Here is a 19,709-nt window from a genome sequence, read left to right on the forward strand (position 1 = left end):
CCTGAGCATCCACAGCCCTTCAACATGGGGTGAACTTTGCATCTTATCACCAGCCTGAGGGTGGAGGGTGATTAAAGCAGCACAGGCTGGCCCTTCCCTGGACAGAGCCTGGCCAAAAGGCCTCAAGTGGTCAACACTTTCAAGAGCAGGAAAAATGGAAGCAGGGTGCTTAGTGCTGGTGAGTTGTGGTGTCTTAGGCTGGCTTGTGACTGCGCCAACCTGGACCCTGGGGCCTCTGCTGCTGCACCTTGTGGGGGACAGAGAGGTGGCATCTTGAGCACCAGTCCTGCAAAGAGCAAGTGACAGGAGCTCTGCAGGTGGTTCCTAGCAACTGGTGTCACAGTTCATAGGACAGCACCTTCCTGAGGTTTTATATTTGATGTGCTGCCAAATACAGGGGGAATTTGTAACCATGCATACCCCAGGTTTTAAGTTTTTGGCTTAAAAGGTTACCAAAAGCCTCCGAAGTTGGTGTCAGCAAAGGGGACTTTGTAATCGACCTTTTAAAATTACAGTTTGAATACGGGGACTAGAACATGTGTGGGCTCCCCTCTTGCCATATTCCTGCCCCACAAAACAGTAAGGGAGGAGGAACTGGTCTTGGCAGTTCAGGCCAAACTGAGTGCTCCCTCCAAAGAACAGGACAGAGTCACAAGAACCTGCTGCACTTCCACTTTCTCCTCCCATGTGGAAAAATGCAGTCCAAGATAATGACCATGAGCTGACTGCTAGTGAGAAACTGGTTTGAGTGAAAAAGGTCCATTGGTTTTGCCAAGAATTCAAACACAACATTGCTCTTTCAGGAAAGTTGTGACAAGGATACCTTTTAGCCACAAGGCAGCTCCTGAGACAAATCTGAAGTAGACCCTGCTGCCTATTCATCACCTTTGGAGTCTGTACACCCTGAAGCCCCACAGTTCTGCTGTTCCTGCTCTACCTGCTTTGAATGTGTCCCCATGCATGTGCACGATGGTCTCCCCAAGAGGCACTGGAAACAGGACCCCAGCTGGACTGTGAACAGTCATGCCCTTTTTTTAAAAAAAAAAAAAAATCAACTGCTTTCTATGACAGAAGAGGCTCTCTGGCAGAAGCAGATCAGTACTCCACAAAAACTCTTAAGTTGAAATAGCAGTGTATGTACCATTTTCCTTTCCAAAACAAGCATCATTGTTTTAAATGTAATTCCTATAGGATCTGAGTAATTTTGGGTTTTGGGAAAAGGCTACCCTCACAACAGCCAATGAGTAAGTTAGCCCAGTCTTTCTTCATTGTTTCACTGATATAAATCTACCCAACTGCTCTTCCCATTTCACTCTAAAGTACACTACCAGAATAGAAAAAGATGAGACTCCAAATGAACGTATTTTGTCTTAAATCTTAAGTGACAGAAGTCTAAACTGTCAGCAAAAATGAGTATTCTAAAATTGTGTTATTCTTCACTAATCTCAAGAGTATTTGATTCCGTTTTGTAAACACTGTGGTTTATGCATCTGAGCGTGTACTCTATTGATTCTCCACTTCTACAACTGGACACCATGCTTGGCTGAGGTAGACAAGTAGCTTAATTATGCAAATCTTGTATCTTGCTACAATTTTTCACAACAGCATGTCTGGTTAGAATGTTCTGTGACTCATGCTTTTGAGTCTATTAAAGCTGAGAGCATGTCCTATGTGAGCACGTGCAATGCCACTTTTTAGGCCTACCATAAAACCAAATGTTGGTTTCAAAATAAAGCAACAATTCTCTTGTGGCTCCTACAAGTCATGGATGTCTCCTCAGTCTTATGATCATAGGCTTATTTCTAGATCCTGTTATTTCAGTAGTGAACAGGTTAAGTTTTTCTTTTTTAACAGTCCCTGTAGATCAGCACATTTTCCTGTCATTTCACAGATCCACAATGAACATTCCAACAATGTGGTCAAAAGGAGAAAGACTCCCTGGTGTTCACCTCTCTCTGGACCCCACCTTGAATGTGGCAGGCCAATCACTTCCTAGATGTCTGCTTGTCCCCCCTGCCAAAGGATACTGATCTTCCTCAGAGAACTACCACACACTCAACATAAAGCTCTTCGGTTAAAGTCTTCACTTGTTGCCTAAGGGCACAGTTTCCACCATTACCAGCTGCTGGAATGAATTCATCTAAGCTTTGGGTTCCTGTTCTTGGTGCTGTTTTCCATATCAAATTCTCTGACTGGATTTAGCCAGAGTATGTTCATGGTCCACATACACATATACCCAGGCATCAGAGTATGTGGTGTTCTGTTGAGGAATATAGTGTATGATAATACATTTTTGATTCCTTGCAGTGTTGAGAAAATAAAAGCAAAGTGTTCTGCCTGTGTTAAGGTGCCTGGTTTTGTGATGGGAAGCTCTGGCTCTCTGTGTGTTCCATGCAGCACCATTATTGTGGTGTGAGTCACTCAGGTTCTTAGCTGTGGCCCCAAAGTGGGCGTTTCTCTATTGTCAGGCAAGTAATGTATAACCAGAGCACCTGGAGAGAATGTGGGTTAAACCAATGGAAAGTAAAGATTCTCAGTAGCTTAGGAAGATGCTAAAACTCCACCATCTACACAATGTGCCATGGTGGACCCAGTACTTCCATTTTATTTGCTCATAACAGGTCATTTACTTACTTCTCAGAGGAAGTAAAATAGCTGGAATGATTGATTTCATTTAACAGTATTTTCAAAGCCAAAAAGTGATCCTGCTTGCTAGAACAGCAGAACACAATGTAATTCATTCCATGTGGTTCAAATTGGTGGAAAAAAGCACAAGGGTAATTCCTAGCAGGAGTGGTGTTAGTGGTGTCTATTTCATGACATGAGAGGTATGGGAACAGCAAACCCTCTTCCCTCCTTGGTCCTTTGAAGTGCAGTGACCAGATTATCCAAAATGGACAAATCAGAGACTTAGGGACAGCCAATAAAACAGACAACCAAAAATCCTAAAATCACCAGTCTTAATCAAAATTAATCACTATTTATTCAAAATAAATAAGCCCTCTTACTTACAGGAAAAATAGTAAAGTAAATTTCTATCCCTCTTGCCTCAAAGATAGAAACCACATTCAGAATATGTTCATTTGAAAAAAGAAGAGTTTCAGATGATCAAAACTGAAATTTAGGAACATTACTATGTATTGTTTCTCTGAAAAATAAAGACTAAATAGATTAATTCATGTGAAAAAAGTCACAGGTTAGAAAACATTTTTCTCCCTCTGAGGCTCATTTTAGCAAAATCTCTTATCTCTTAAAATCTGAAAACATACATCTCCTGAAAAATGAACCCTTCACCATATTCCTCTTTCCTCTAATGTTAGTATCACTAAAAGCTGCCTTTACATTGGTTTCCTGCAAAGCAGTGACAGTTTACTGGGAGGTGAAAAGAAAATTAAGATCAGGATGGCACCTGTTCTACACTCTGCAAAAGTCATCTTGATCTGCCCGGCACTGAGTAAATAAATGCAATGCCTAGCTCCTGTAACGAAACTAACCAATTTACTTGGTTTAATTATTCTGCAATGGAGAGGAGTTTCTTTAGCAGCCAAAGTAAGTATCATGTTTTTCAGTATTTCCAAATCCACATTATGCTCAGAAACCAAAGGTTTTAGAAAGCTTTCACAAGGCTTTCAGAAAAGGGGTCAGCTAACCTATCTGTGAGCCAGTAATTCTCTGCTGGGACTCACAGTGTGGTGCCCAGTAAGCTGAGTGTCTATAAACACTCCCTTCACTCTGGCTAGTTTCCATGTTGAATAGTTGTCAGTGAAGAACTGACGAGAATAAGATGCAGAGTCTTTAACCAACCCCTCAACCCAAAATACACAAACACACATAAAAGAACTCTCTTCTTATAATTTTAAATTCATCATTTCAGAGGTTGAAGCCCCTAAAGTTTCTTCTAGTTCCTGGCACTGATTATATGCTTCCAGATGTTTTCTCCATATTTCAACTAGAAAAAAGAAAATGGTGTAACTAATAATAGTGCATCATCAAGTAATACAAACACTGTCAGGCCACCAGTATCATGGCTGAGTCTACCTGGGGAGCACGACACATGAATTTATTAAAAGCTTAGACAAGTCCTACAATGAAAGCTCCTGTCCCATGGAACTTTGTTCCCTTTTGGCTGGACCAGAGGCCCCTACATGCCCCCTTTCATTGAGAAGCATCTAATACATCCCAGAGAACACACCTTGGGAAATTATGGCCATGAGAAACTCTAATGAACTCCCTGACCAATTATCTTAGAGTCCCACCTGGACATAGGTATCTTTAAGCCACTTTCTGTTATGGTGACACTGACTCGAAGTCTGAGACAGCAAAGTTTCAGACAGTCACTGACAAGGCCTGGGACTCACAAAGTCTGAGGAGATCATTTGAGTCAACAGCCTGGACTTCACTGGGGCCTTGTTACAGGTGGCCCCTGCCAATTAAATGACTGCAATAAAGAGCTGACATGGTGTTCAAGCTCTGCACAACTCTACCCCAAGCAACTCACTGTAATGTGGCTCTTCTTTCTCAGTTGGGTCCAGGTGTGCATCCTCTGCAGAGCAGCCTGGGCCCTGAGTGGGCGGGCTGGGAGGGGTGTGAGCCCCAGGCTCTTCAGCCAGCTCTTGACGCACACTTTCTAACATGGTCTTGTACTCTTGCCGGGCTGCCATTGTCAGCTCGACCATCTTGTGGAACTGGTCCTTGGATAGAAGACAGCATACTTGTGATGCTCTAAGACCACCCACAAGGAAACTAGCTCCCAAAACTTGGCAATGGTTACCTTACAAAAGCAAGACCACACTGGGCATCACTTCCTCACAAGTCTGTGTGGTCAGGATTGAGGTGAGGCCAGGGTGGCAAGTCTGGAGTCAGGAACAGGCTGGTGGCTTCCTGGGCTTTTATTCAGGGAGCAGGGCCACAGTCCTGCCCAGCATCCCTTAGCTAGCAGTAAGCAAAAAGGACTATACTCTGATGTTGCCCTTTGTAGGCTGCTAATGAAATGACTGCCATTTCATAAGGAAGCTCTGCCTTTGTGGGTGCCTTTCTTCAATGCCGAACCAGTGAAGGTTCTAGGCACTGCGCTGCTGGGTGAGCAGAGGTGAATCATGCTCTCCTCCCTCTTCCTCCTGCAGAAGTCCCTGCCCCATCTCACCTGGGCTCCATCATAGCTGAATATCCCCACCACACTGACAGGAACGGCTTTGTTCAGACTGCGCCCCAGAGCTCTGCGGTTGAGAGCAAACACAAATGGAATGTTCTGCTCACAGGCATAATCAATAATGGTGTGCAAAGTATCATCTAGCCCACCTGGATCAAAGGAAAAGGGAAAATGACAAAGGAAATACATTACATGGGATATGTTGTTATACTTGTTGCAGACAGCAGCACTGTCCATTCTCTTTTATACTGAAGTTAGTGGCCAATGCCAGATTTCACCAGCAAAAAAGCCAAGGCAGTGAGCTCAGTATACCATTATAGTTCTCAGCTTTAAGAAAATAATTCCCCAAATAGATACTTCTTTAAAGTGATAAAACGTTATCAATCTCCCACTTCACTGCTAATATGCTTAGGGGAAAAAAGAAAATGTTACCCAGTATTTACCAAGTGGTGGTCCATTGGATAAATGCTTGCCTGATCACTGAAAGGATGGCAATTAGAACCCATCAGTTTCTTCATGGGAGAAAGATGAGGCAGTTTGCTCCACAAAGACTGATAACCTTAGAAACTCTATGGAGCAGCTCTACTCTGTCTTACATGGTTGTTAGGAGTTGGAATTGACTTGACCATAATGGGTTTGTTTTTTGTGTACTATGTGCCAGGCACTGATGTGTTTTACATGAATTAACTCCTACAGTTCTCAAAAAAATCCTACAAGACTGATGGCTTCAATTTTCACTCACAGATGAGAAGCCAGAAGCACAGAAAGATGATGTCAATTGAGCCAATAATTCTAGGAAAAAACAGGTAGGGCTTTGGCTCCTGTGTGGGACCATCCACATCAAAATAACAAAGGAGCACTATATCCCTTTGTGCCCTGACCCTACTTCCACATGAGACACCAGCCAAGGCCAGTTGTGTCAGAGGAAGGAAGGGAGGAGCACTGTAAACGGGGTATACCTGTCAGCCCAAAAAATGTACACAGATGACCTAGGAATTATTACCAACAACAGAAAATTATGTAACGCATATGTGCACAATGACTATACAAAAATCACTAAATATTTACACATTCAAGTAACAGTCATATAAAATGTATAATGGAAGAAATGACCATTTACAATAGCAAATTACATGGAGTGGAATAAATTTTCAAGAAAACATGAAAGATCCATCAAAAAACTCCAACATGCTATTAATACAACAGAAAATCTGAACACATAAAAAGGGATTTATTATGCTCTCAGAGATGGTGGACCCAAAATGATATAAAACGTTAACCTAAAAATGACTTTACACAAACGGGATTTTTTTTTTGGTAAATAAAAATTATAAAAATATGCACGTGAAAGCAGCCAGAACATCCTGAGAAAGGACACTGATTTTAAGGCTAGCGTCATTTGGTATCAGCAACTGCTATAAAGTGACTCCAATTTAAACAAAGTGCTACAGATCAACAGGAGCTCTGGTAGCATAGTGCCTAAGGCACTTGACTGCTAACCAGAAGGCTGGTGGTTCAAACCCACCAGCCATTCCTCGGAAGGAAGGTTGGGCAATCCTACTTCTGTAGTGATACTGCCTCGGAAACCCAAGGAGGGGTTGCTATGAGTCGGGGCCGACTTGACGGCAAATAACAACAACAACAACAACACAGATCAACAGAATGAAACGTCCAGTTGCTGTTGTTGCTGTTGTTAGGTGCCAATGAGTTGGCTCCAACTCACAGCAACCATATGTACAACAGTTAACAAAACACTGTCCAGTTGAGTACCATTCTCATAATCCTTGCTATACTTGAGGCCATCACTGCAGTCACAGCGTCACTCCATCTTGTTGAGGATCGTCCCCCTTCTCACTGATTCTCTACCTTGCCAAACATGGTATTTCTCTCCAGGGAATGGTCCCTTCTAACAACATGACCAAAGTAGGTGAGACAAATTCTGACCATTCTCACTTCCAAGGAGCATTCTGGCTGCCCTTCTTCCACGACAGATCTGTTCATTCTCCTGGCAGCCCATGGTATTTTCAGTATTCTTTGCCAGCACCAAAATTCAAAGTCATCAATTTTTCTTCAGTTTTCCTTATTCTCTGACCAACTTTCACAGGCATATGAAGCAACTGAAAATACAATGGCTTGGATTAGGTGTACCTTAGTCTTCCAAGTGACATCTCTGCTTCTTAACACTTTTAAGAAGTCTTTTGTAGAAGATTTGCCCAGTGCAATACAATGTCTAATATTTCTTGAATGCTGCTTCCATGGGTGTTGATTGTAGATACAAGTAAAATGAAATAACTGATTTCAATCTTTTCTCCATTTAAAGTGATGTTGTTTACTGATCCAGTTGTGAAGGTTTTCGTTTTATTTTGAGGTGTAAACCATACTGAAGACTATAGTCTTTGATCATCATCAGTAAGTGCTTCAAGGCATCTTCACTTTTAGCAAGCAAGGTTGTGTCATCTGCATTTTGCAGATTGTTAATGAATCTTCCTCCAATCCTGATGCTATGCTCGACTTCATATGATCCAGCTTCTTGGACTGTCTGTTCAGATACAAATTGAATAAGTATAGTGAAAGGACACAACACTGACATACACCAGCTCTGGTAGCACAGTGGCTAAGACACTTGCCTGCTAACCAGACGGCTGGTGGTTCAAACCCACCAGCCACTCCTCGGAAGGAAGGTTGGGCAATCCTACTTCCGTAGTGATACTGCCTTGGAAACCCAAGGAGGGGTCGCTATAAGTTGGGGCCGACTCAACGGCACATAACAACAACAACAACAACAATCTCAAACCATGATTTATTCCCTTGTTCTATCTGAATGACTGCCAAGTGGTCTTAGTACAGGTTCCTCATGAGCACAATTAAGTGTTCTGGACTTCCTATTCTTCTCAATGTTACCCATAATTTCTTATAATCTACACACTCAAATGCCTTTGCATAGTCAATAAAACACAAGTAAACATCTTTCAAATCTATTCTTCTTTGCTTTCAGCCAAGATCCATCTAGAGGGAGCTCTGGTAGCATAGTGGCTAAGGCACTTAACTGCTCACCAGATGGCTGGCGGTTCAAACCCATCAGCCACTTCTTGGAAGGAAGGTTGGGCAATCCTACTTCCATAGTGATACTGCCTCGGAAACCCAAGGAGGGGTCGCTATGAGTCAGGGCCGACTCGACGGCACATAACAACAACAACAACGACAAGATCCATCTGACATTAGCAATGATATCCCTAGTTCCACATCCTCTTCTGAATATAACTTGAATTTCTGGAATTCCCTGTCAATATACTGTTGCAACAATTTCCTAATTATCTTCAGCAAAATTTTACTTGCATGTGATATTAATGGCATTGTTCAATAATTGCCACATTCTATTCCTTTCTTTGGAGCAGGCACAAATATCGATCTTTTTCAGTCAGTTGGTCAGGTATCTGCCTTCTAACTTTCCTGGCATAGATGAGTGAGTGCCTTCAGTGCTGCCGGCTCTTGTTGAAATATCTCAGTAGGTATTCTGTCAATTCCTGGAGCCTTGTTTTTCACCAATTCCTTCAGTGCAGCTTTGACTCTTCCTTCAACACCATTGGTTCTTGATCACAAGCTACCTCCTGAAGTAGCTGAACATCGTCCAATTCTTTCTGGTACAGTGACCCTGTATATTCCTTCATTTCTTTTTGATGATTTCTGCATCATTAAAATATTTTGCCCACAGAATCCTTCAATGTTGAAATGAGGCTTTAATTTTTTTTTCAGCTCACCTTGAGAAATGCCAAGTGTGTTCTTCCCTTTTTGTTTTCTAACTCCAGATCTCTGCACATTTCATTATAATATTTCACTTTGTCTTCTCAAGCTGCCATTTGAAATCTTCCGTTCAGCTCTTTGATCTCATCATTTCCTCCATCTGCTTTAGCTACTCTCTGTTCAAGAATCTCTTCTGACATCCATTTTAGTCTTACCTTCCTTTCCTGCATTTTTAAAGACTGTCTGTGTTCTTCATGTATAATGTTCCTGATGTCATCCCACCATTCGTCTGGTTTTTGGTCACTGGTGTTCAGTGCATCAAATATATTCTCTTCAGATGGTCTCTAAATTCAGATGGGATATAATCAGGTCATATTTTGGTTCTTGTGGACCAAAACTGTTAATTTTCTTCAGCTTCAACTTCAACTTATATATGAGCAACTGATGGTCTGTAACACAGTCAGCTCTTGGTCTTGTTTTGACTGAAGATACTGAGCTTCTCCATTGCCTCTTTCTACAGACTTAGTTGATCTGATTCCTGTGTATTCCATCTGGTGAAGTGTACATGTATAGCTGCCATTTATGTTGCTGAAAAAAGGTATTTGCAATGATTAAGTTGTTGGTCTTGCAAAATTTTATCATGTGCTCTCCAGTGTCATTTCTTTCACCAAGGCCTTATTTTCCACCTACCAATGATTCTTTTTTGTTTTCAACTTTCACATTCCAATTACTGGTAATAATCAATACATCTTGATTGCATGTTTGGTCAATTTCAGACAGCAGAACTTTGCAAAAATCTTCAACTTCTTCATCTTTGGCTTTAGTGGTTGGTGCATAAAATTGAATAGTAGTAATAGTATTAACTGGTCTGTCTTGTAGGCATATGGATATTATTGTATCACTGACAGCCCTATACTTCAGGATAGATCCTAAAACCTTCTTTGTGATGATGAATGCGACACCATTCCCCTTCAATTTGTCTTTCCTGGCACAGTAGATCTTGGTTGTCTGATTCAAAATGATCACCAGTCCATTTTAGCTTATTATTACCTAGAATATCAATCTCCCTGCATTACATTTTTTTTTTGACAACTTCCAATATTCCTAGATTCATACTTCGTACAGTCTATGTTCTGATTATTAATGATGTTTGCAGCTGTTTCTTCCCATTTTAGTTGTGCCCCCTCAGGAAATGAAGTCCTGAAAGCTTTACTCCATCCAAGTCATTAAGGTTGACTCTATTTTGAGAAGACAGCTCTTCTTCAGTAATATTTTGAGTGCCTTCCAACCAGAGGGGCTCATCTTCTAGCACTAAATGAGATATTTCAGGGCTATTCATAAAATTTTCCAGTAATACATCAGACAATGTTTCACTGCTATTCACAAGGTTTCCACTGGCCAATTTTTATTTTTCCTTTAAATTTTTATTGTGATTTGGGTGAAAGTTTACAGAGCAAATTCACTTTCCATATAGCACCTCACACACTTTGTTTCATGACAATGACTGCAATTTCCCACAATGCAACAAGTCCCCTGCTACTTCCTCCCCATTGTTACCTCTTCCCTATGTCCTTCCCTCTCATGCACTCCTGCCCCCTGAGCTGTCACCCTGTGCATACACAGCCCTTCTATTCTCCCATGACTGATTCTCCAAGGAGTGTATCTACCTAATGTAAATGTTCAGCTCAGATGCCTATCTTTTGTTTGGCTGGGAGCCACAGGAGTGGGTTCAATTCCAGACCTGAAGGTTCACTGGCTGATTTTTTCAGACGTGCATGGCCCAATCCTTTTTCCCAGTCTTAGTTTGGAAGCATTGCTGAAACCTGTCCACGATCAGTGACTCTGCTGGTGTGTGACAAACCAGTGGTATAGCCTCCAGCCTCACAGCAGCACGCAAGGTACCACAGAATAACAAAGTGACAGAAGGACCCACACATTTGAAAATTGAGTCTGTGATGCACAGGGCTTCAGGTTGTGGGAGAGGGGAAGGGCAGACAGATTATTCCACATACAATGTACAATGCTGAATGGATACACACTTTACATTTTAGGCCAAAATATATGCTCTTCCTAAATATGAAAAGAGTAGTACAAACAGTTAAGCACTCAGCTGCTAAACAAAGGTTGGAGGTTTAAGTTCAACAAATGGCTCCTTAGAAGAAAGGCCTGGTGACTTACTTCCAAAATACCAACCAATGAAAATGCTATGGAGCACAACTCTAGTCTGACACACTTGGGGTCACCATGAATGGAGGTGACTCAACAGCAACTGATTTAGTTTTTTTTAAACATATAATGAAAACAGGGAAGAACCAGGAGAAAAACAGGATTAGAAAATAACCTTAGAGTGGGGAAAGGCCTAGGGATGACATAAAAGTTAGATGCCATAAAAAAATAAGAATATATAATATCAACTTACACAGTTGATATTATAAATTCTTATTTTAAATTTTCTAATAAAAATGTACCATTTTTATTAGAAAAAACTACCAATCAATATAAAAAAGAACTGTACCCAAAAGACAAATGGAAAAGAACCAACAGTTCAAAAAAAATACCAAGCTTTTAAACAAGTTAAGAGATGCTTAGTTTCACTTGGAAATAAATGCTAAGAAAACTCTCCCAGAAGGTGTAGTTGGTGGGAGGGGCTGTAGAGGCCTCTCAGAAAGGAAGTGTGGCAGAGGTATTACAGTTATATATACACACACAGTTTCATTTCTAGGTTTATATTCACACATGTAATGAGTGATTTTACAAGTGTGGGCTTATTTACAATCATAGAAAAGTGAAAGCCACCTAAGTGTTCATCAGTGTGGGATTGTGGGACATGCCCAGAAACACACAGCCATTCAAGAACACAAATCTACATATAGTGCACATTAAATGACATTAAAACCAAGCAAGTGACAAACTGCCTAGGATGCTAATATTCATAAGTGTATACTCACACATGTGTAGAGACTAGAATGTGTGTATTTACAAACACACATGCACAGACCATCAAGGTATGCAAAAACATGGCAACTACAGTCATCTCTGTGGGAATCCAAGGAACCCACTTTTTTAAGGAAAACATTTCCATCCCCATGGGTAAGTTGGGTTCCTCCAGCACTGGAAGGAAGTTATAGTATGGTATCCCCACTGAGCATACAGACTGACTCTTCATAGAAGAAAAGATTTCCTAACACCTTAGAGCACCTGGTGCTATTTTGAGAGGAACTTCTCAAATGGTAGGAAGCTCACGATTTTTCCTACCACTCTGTGAGGACAAGGAACTCATTCTGCATCTGGTTTTATTAAGGATTAAATTTTAACCCCACATTCCTAAATTTTGCCCACCCCCTGCCCAGTTCTACCCAAAGAATATGGAAATCAATGACAAGGTATCTCTGGTAATATAAACTTCAAAGAGAAACTCTAGTTCTTGGCAGGATGGGAAAAGTGGGAGACAGACGGTAGAGGTAAAGTGATGTGTGTGTTCTTTAGACATCATTACACTTAGATAAACTCAATATATTAGGGGAGATTTATCAACTTTCCTTAATATCAAATGCCTCATCTCCTGCTCAGAGTCCCTTTCCCTGTCTGGTGTCCACCACAACCCTGTAAGTCAGTCACACAGACAAAAGTTCACACTGCAGGCCTGAAATCATTACCCTCACAAAGGGCTGCATGCAAACCTGGCTGGGGGGTGGCATCTGTGAACCTGAGTTTCAGGAAGGTTCCTACCACCTTAACTGATTAAGATTGGCTCACTTACCTAAACTGCCTGCACAAATAATGTGGATCATGCTGCATACCTACTTTCCTTTAGGAAGTCTGGAATATTGGTACATGTCAGGGAGAGGGTGCCTACATAACCAGCCTCCAATAACCCTGGGTGCTGAGTCTCTAACGAGCTTCTCTGGTAGACAATATTTCACGTGTCGGCACAGCTCATTGCTGGGGAAGGAAATGCTTTCAGTGTTACTCCACTGGGAGAGGATTCAGAAAGCTTGTGCCTAGTTTCCTCCAGACTTCACCTCTTGTACCTTTTCTCCTCTGCAGATTGTGCTTTCTGTCCTTTCACTGTAACGATGCATGGTTAAATCATAGCTGTGAGACTGCATGCTGAATCCTTTTGAGTCTTCCTAGCAAATCACTGAACCTGAGGATGATCTCAGGGGCCTCTCACACCAGCAACAAAGTTCAGATTGTTTTCTTCCAATGACCACTAAACCCAGATTATGAGTGAGATCTGAAAGCATCCTCACAGAGCTGACTTATCAAAGTTCATGACAAGAGCACAAATGCTCAGGTCAGATAAATAGCTTGCAATGAAAAATTTAAGCTAAGAATTAAGTTTAAGGTAAATAAATGTCTTTCGAACTATTATACTTTTATCCTAAATTGAATGAGTACAAGCTACCTAGTTGTTTTATCCAACTAACAAATATTTTAAGAGATATAATCCAGTTTATTATGCCTCAAATAAAAATTACACAGGAACTGATCATTAAAAAATGTCTTTTAAATGCATTAAGAAATCCTCCAGATGTCTATCAAATAGAAATGTCACTCCTTTCTCTAGAAGGAAAAAAATGGTACCTTCCAGAAGAGAAGTGGACTGAATATACACAAATCTATCTTTTTGTTTATTTTAAAGGCACAAATTAACAAAATTCGATGAAAAACAGTAGAAAAAATTTGAGAGCAGAGAGCAAATGGACAAATGACATAGGAGACCTAAATCAACAATGGTGAAAAGCCTAGAACCCAGCAGATTTGTACCCCAGAACTTCCTGAAAGCTAAAGGATCATTAGCACCAGGTACCTTAGAAATGGGGCATAATTTAACTAGTGAGAGGGTGTGAAAGCTGTGCAAGAAGGAAATAAAGTATCCAGACCTCCTTTGCTGCCACAAGGCTTACTTTGGAGGGCCACAGGAGAGGCCTGTGGGATACCAGGCTCAGATGAAGACTTCTGCCACACATCTAATGGGATAAGCAATCCAAGTGTAGGCTGGGAGTCAAACCTGTACCCTCTAAGTAGAGCCTAAGAGTCTTTCTGGGAAAATCTGACCAGCCCAGGGGCAAGGCCAAGGGACCCTACTCAGGTGTTTTCCAACATGGTAGCAGCACACCAGGTGGTCTCACAGCACAGGCTTTTCAAATGGGCCCTCACTGCAGCAGCAAGAGGGCACAGAACCAGAAGCAGGAGCAGAAACAGCAGAAGCATAAGCAACAATATCACCCCGGAACTTGCTAGAAATGCAAACTCTCTGGTCTCACCCAGACCTACTCAATCAAAAATCTTGGAATCTCTTTTCGCAAGCCCTCCATGTAATTCTGGTACCAGTTACGGCTAAGCACTGCCCTTTAATGAAGCTCATAGCCTTTAGCTTCACACCCAAGCTCCTAAACATCTTCCAAAGTAAACCCACTGCTGTTAATTCCAACTTGTAGCAATCTTATAGGACAGAGAACTGCCCCCAACCCTATGGGTTATCCATGGCTATAAATCCTTACGAGAGCCATCTTTCTTCCATGGTGTGGCTGGTGGGTCTGAACTGCCAGCCTTTTTTGGTATGCAGCCAAGCACTTTAACCAATGTTCAACCAGGGCTCCTTAACTGGCTACTTAGGAGTCACTGAGTTTGAGCAGACAATCCAGGGTCCCTGAGGAAACTCTCCAACATGAGAGACACATAGTTCTTGTAAACACACAACTTTATAAACTATCTGGAGGGATGGAGGCTGTGCAGGAAGGAGAAACTGAGGACCACTAATATCCTCATGGAGAAAGTTAATACATGCATGAAGTAAAGCAGCTGCTATAAAAAAGCAATTTTCAGAGAATGATTCTTCAAAAAGTTCTCAGAAATTAAACAGCAGAAATAAAAATGACATGAGAAATTTGTGTGTGGACTACTTTCTTCAATACTCTGGGAGCTCCTTGATATGTACACCTTGCCCAATACCTATCCTGGGCCCCACAGGGACCCTGCCAAACATATAGCCACATAAGCAGGGCACTGAAGTCCCTTCCTGTTGCATTTTGATCCACTCTGATATGTAACAGAGACACCACCACTGGTCTGCGAACAGGGGGTCCAATGTGGCCTCAAGACAAGTCAGGAAACCTCACTTCCCAGATGAGAAATAGTAACTGGCAAAGATCATCTTTAAGGATTTAGCACTAAGATTTAGACTAAAAATGTAACACTACCGGAGTTTGCTTTTATACTGTAGAAGAAAGGAATGGCATCTGGGTAGAAAAAGGTGCCCGTGACTTCATCTGTGGATGTTTAAAGAGGCTCAATCCTTTTTTCACAGCCCAGATGAAGATGTCAGTGAGAGGTGACATTCTGTTCCTAACTATCTTATATTACTTAACCTGAAGAGGAAATAACACAGACAAGCAAGTCCTCCAAGGAACCAAGAAGCCTAGCTATCATATGACAGGAGTACACTGTCTACTACCTCACCCAGCATGCCTCACTCAACAAAACAGACCCCAATGTCAAAGTATTTAGACAAAGCCAAGTTTTAAATTAATGGAGATGGTCTTACCCACCATTAGCAGTTAAATGGGCTTGTGGCATAAGCTAAGAGCAAGTGCTGTGCTACTTACTGCAGAGGGGCTCCCACTCTAAAGGATAAAACAGTTGCTCTTACCTTTGGATTGTATCTTCTCACAGTTGGGAGAAATGATGACACATTTCAACTTTTTGAGCTTCAGGTGTTTAAGAACTTCTCTTAGCCCCAACACGAGTCGGCGTTTGGTCTTAGCCTTGACTGGATCTTTCTGGTACATACGGTCTTGGAAACGTACCAGCTCTTTTAGAAGATCCATGACACAAGCATCAACTTCTTTACTAAGCATCTGGCTGCAGTAACTGAAAGAAGTATCACATGTCATTAGCATTTCCACTGGGTGTACCATCCCAGCACTGTTTCCACCAAACCTCAGAGTGGAGAGAAGTAGAGAGTGTAAGTCCTTTAAGAAACCACATTTTGATGAATAATACTATGTGTATTAGGAATGTGAAATTCCTAACTGACCTGATTTCATGAAAAGACTGAGGCATCCTCCACTCCTAACTACAAGGGACTAACATGCCCTCTCCCACTGCATGCCACACCTTCTCCTACAGGGAAGGGTCCTGCCCCCATCTCTGGCTACTCCCCATCAGGAACACAAATCCCTGGAGAGTCTACCCTAGAAGAAAAGTGGAAGGGGAGAAGGCAGAGTATGTTAATAGGGTTAAAAGTATTTTTCCCTTAAGAAATTACAGAGAAATGACACTACCAAAGGAAACCTAGCTATCATCTTCAGCTCACCCACCCTGAAACGTGGATTCAAGGGCACATCTTCCACATATTACTAACAGGATAGAAACTCCCACAGAAGCAGACACAGATAAAATAATTGAACAAGTGTTATAATGAGGTAGTTGGCCATTTTAAACCAATAGGATGAAAAGATAGTGTGGCCCAATCATACCGCTTTATAGTGATGAGAATCTTGAGTGGAAGAAATAACTGCTAGATAGAATATGAGCACATTAACTCCCTCTTCAAGTCATCAAAAGGGGCAGGGGTACAGGAACCAAGGCTTACTTACTCCCTAAACCTCCGACTGTGAATCTTTGGGAAACTGGTGGAGTCAAGACCAAGATGGCAGGCTTCTGTGTCATTCTGAGGCTCAGCTCTGAGCGTCTCTTCTGACCCACTTTCCTCTACAACAGTGGAGGGGACTGATTCTTCTGTTTCCCCTGGAGCTTTACAAAGCAAAGAGGTCATCATATAGCATCTGTGGAACACAATGTGCAAACGAAGATGGACCTACTGGATGTCATTCCCAAGAGTGATTGCTCAAGAGTCTCAAGGATGCAACCCCAAATTGCACAAACTCTTCATGTTAAAAACATTACAGAGGGCAATTAAAATAGATGAAAAATGCTGTGGGGAAAAATGGAAAAATTGGTGGAGACACACATAAAAGCCTTCTGCTCTAAGGTCTTCCTCTCCCTTTACCACCACCCCATAAACACTCAAATTTATTTTTTAGATCATGAGACTGATGTGCCATTTATTATGCTAAGACATCATTTCCAAATTTATTTTTAATTCTGAAATTTAATCTGAAGAATCTCATATCAGGAAGTTTTAAAAGCCAGGCTCTTAGTTCTACATTTTTGTTTTGCACGACACCATTCCTCAAATAATCCTTAGATGAGAGCTGAACTCAAACATCGAAACTATGAGACCTTCTACTGGTGCATTCAAACACACCAGCTGTGGTTTTAACAAGAGCTTAAAGTTCCCCCATTTGATTACTGCCACAGATTATCAACACGCAAAGTGAGGAAACAGATCACCAGTTGAAGGAGTTAAGGAATGCACACCATACCGACTAGGATGACAAACACAAAAAAGACAACACGTCACAGGATGACAAGGGTATTGAGCAACTGCAGCCTCATATACTCCTGGTAGGAGTATAACTGGTAAAAACTTATATGGCAGGTTCTACTAAAGCTGAGAGGAAGTCTGCCCTGTGACCCAGCGATTCTGCTCACATTCTTCAAAAAACATATGTAATAATGTTCATAGCAAGCTTGCTTTTAAGAGTCCCACAGTGGAGACTCCCTGAATGCCCATCAGCAACCTGGTACATTCACAATAGAATACTCCTCAGTGATGAAAATAATGAACTACACTGATATAGCACAAGATGGACAAACTCCACAAATCACAAGCTGAGAGAAAGCAGCAAATGCTGAAGAGCACATACTGTGTGACTTCACTGATAACGATGTTCAAAGATATATCATGGTGCTACAGTCATGGCAGTGCTGCCCCTCTGGTGGGGATGAGAATGCCTATGACCAGAGGGACAGCATGAGAGTTTCTGGCATTCTGTTCTATTTCCTGATCTGGGTTTTGTGTTCACTTTGTCCTCAAGCTGTATACTTTTGACTACTGCATTTTTTAAAATGTATAATTCAATAAAGTTTTCTTAAAAATATATATATGTTATTTTTTATAACATCCTATTTTGTACCTCTGGGTAAGCAGTTTTTGTAGTAAGTGGTGTTAATTCTCACGGCAATTCCAAATTATAAGGACATCCAATGAAACTCAGATCAAACTCAGCAGTTTCATCTCTTACGTCTCTCAGACTCCCAGAGCCAGCAATGACAGAAGCCCTACCCTGTCATCTATTCACAGTTTCTCTCATAAGAAAGCTAGGAGTCTGTATACTTTTGCATGCCCCTAGGTACAACCCTGACTTGCTTTTTTACCACAAAGGTGGAAGGTATTGGCAAAGTTCCAGACAGTTGGCCACATACATTTCTCATCTCCGTCATAGCAGCTCCCATTTCAGGAATTCTCTAAAAGGAGCAAACAAACAGGAACCAGTACCTGAGGGGTTAGCCTGCTGGAGGGACTGGTCATCAACACTGCTCTCTATGTCTTGGACAGTATCACTTGCAACATTTTCTTGGAGACGCTGCTGCTTTCTCTCCTGTCGTTCCTTCAAAATAATCTTTTTTAAAAAAATGATTAAATCACCTAAATGCTTCTTCTAAAAAGATATGTTCTTCTGCAAAATAAACCACCCAATTTCAATTTGTTGGCAACACAACTGTCTGTGTCCTTAGAATGCCACCATACTCCCCACTTTCTGAAAGACTTGCCCAACCTTTGGCCTTCAACGTAGGGAAGCTGCACCACCCCTCAACCCCTGCCTCAGTACAGGGCAGACTGTGCGCAGAGCAGGGCATACAAGATCTGTCTCTAATGTCAATTCTGAAGCATAACAGTCCCCTGACCGAAGGCAAGTTACTCAGTCCCTCTGAGTGACCCTGATCTCTGGACCAAGATCCACCACAAGGCTACTGTGAGAATTAAAGGAAGGAACATGTGTCACAGGACTAAAAGAACAGGTACAAAAAGGGGTTTGTTTAAATTAGGATAATGACAGAAAGTGGGAAAGAGGAAAAATTAACTTCCCCATGTCTGGTTTTATGTCACTGGAAATTAAAAAACAAAACCCAAACATAACTTCACTTCTCAAGCAGTTCCTGCTTCACGTATTCCATTAAGCTGGAGAAGCAAAGATTGATTTTTAGAGAATCATGAATAAAACTTGAATAGAACAATGTTCAAGTAATGGAAACCTTAAAGTCTAAAAACCAAAGCACTGAGAGAAGTAAATGTGAATACATGACATTTTAAAAGCCTTCTAGTGTCTTGTTTCACACACCTTCTTCAGAGAGGTTGGCTTCTTGGCCTTGGGAACTTCTCTTTGCTTTCCTTTCTTCCTCAGGGGGGCACTGGAGTCTAAGGGGTTGTGAGGGGTCTGTACCTGGTTCAAGTGGTGGTTCTTCATCCCCAATGTTGTGTCTTTGGAAAGGACTGGCACTGCACCCACTGAAACAAAGTGTGCACAGAGTGACACATGTACGTGCCCCCTAGCTACAGAGCTAGTGTTTCACAGTACTGGAAGGAGGCTGCCCATGCCACCCCAACCTCAGCCCCAAACCTCACTCACATCATCTTTGTCAAATAATTTCATAGACACTAAGTGGCAATGGTTTCAAGTAACTCTGGGTAGCTTTTGGACATGATCTTCAAAAAACTATCAAATAATTAAGAGAAATATTCTGCTATCCATTTAATAAAATCTCCTGTTTCTCAGTAAAATCTAATAATGTGTGTATCCCATTTTTAGACTAATAAGATTTCTCATTATTTTACAGTAACTATAGCTCTGGGGGCATAGTGCCTAAGGCATTTGACTACTAACCAGAAGGTTGGTGGTTCAAACCC

At 41.5% G+C, this 19,709-nt stretch overlaps 2 protein-coding genes across 2 annotated transcripts in view; one reads left to right on the top strand and one right to left on the bottom strand.

Moving 5' to 3' along the window:
- SEMA4D (semaphorin 4D) overlaps window positions 1-830 on the top strand; it is an 82,422-nt gene extending 81,592 nt beyond the window's left edge. The window contains exon 18 of the mRNA XM_007946343.2: window positions 804-830. Within this exon, the coding sequence (XP_007944534.2) occupies window positions 804-830 (27 nt within the window). The remainder of the gene's footprint in view (window positions 1-803) is intronic.
- A 3,018-nt stretch (window positions 831-3,848) lies between these two features.
- SECISBP2 (SECIS binding protein 2) overlaps window positions 3,849-19,709 on the bottom strand; it is a 38,117-nt gene continuing 22,256 nt past the window's right edge. Inside the window, exons 11-17 of the mRNA XM_042781718.1 lie at window positions 19,144-19,310; window positions 18,300-18,423; window positions 16,495-16,651; window positions 15,546-15,766; window positions 5,144-5,298; window positions 4,499-4,691; window positions 3,849-3,949 (exon numbers count right to left, since the gene is read on the bottom strand). Coding sequence (XP_042637652.1) covers window positions 3,849-3,949; window positions 4,499-4,691; window positions 5,144-5,298; window positions 15,546-15,766; window positions 16,495-16,651; window positions 18,300-18,423; window positions 19,144-19,310 — 1,118 coding nt within the window. The remainder of the gene's footprint in view (window positions 3,950-4,498; window positions 4,692-5,143; window positions 5,299-15,545; window positions 15,767-16,494; window positions 16,652-18,299; window positions 18,424-19,143; window positions 19,311-19,709) is intronic.

Source organism: Orycteropus afer, unplaced genomic scaffold, assembly GCF_000298275.1.
Source record: "Orycteropus afer afer isolate SDZICR_OR568_19922 unplaced genomic scaffold, OryAfe1.0 scaffold00156, whole genome shotgun sequence".
Taxonomy (NCBI): Eukaryota; Metazoa; Chordata; class Mammalia; order Tubulidentata; family Orycteropodidae; genus Orycteropus; species Orycteropus afer.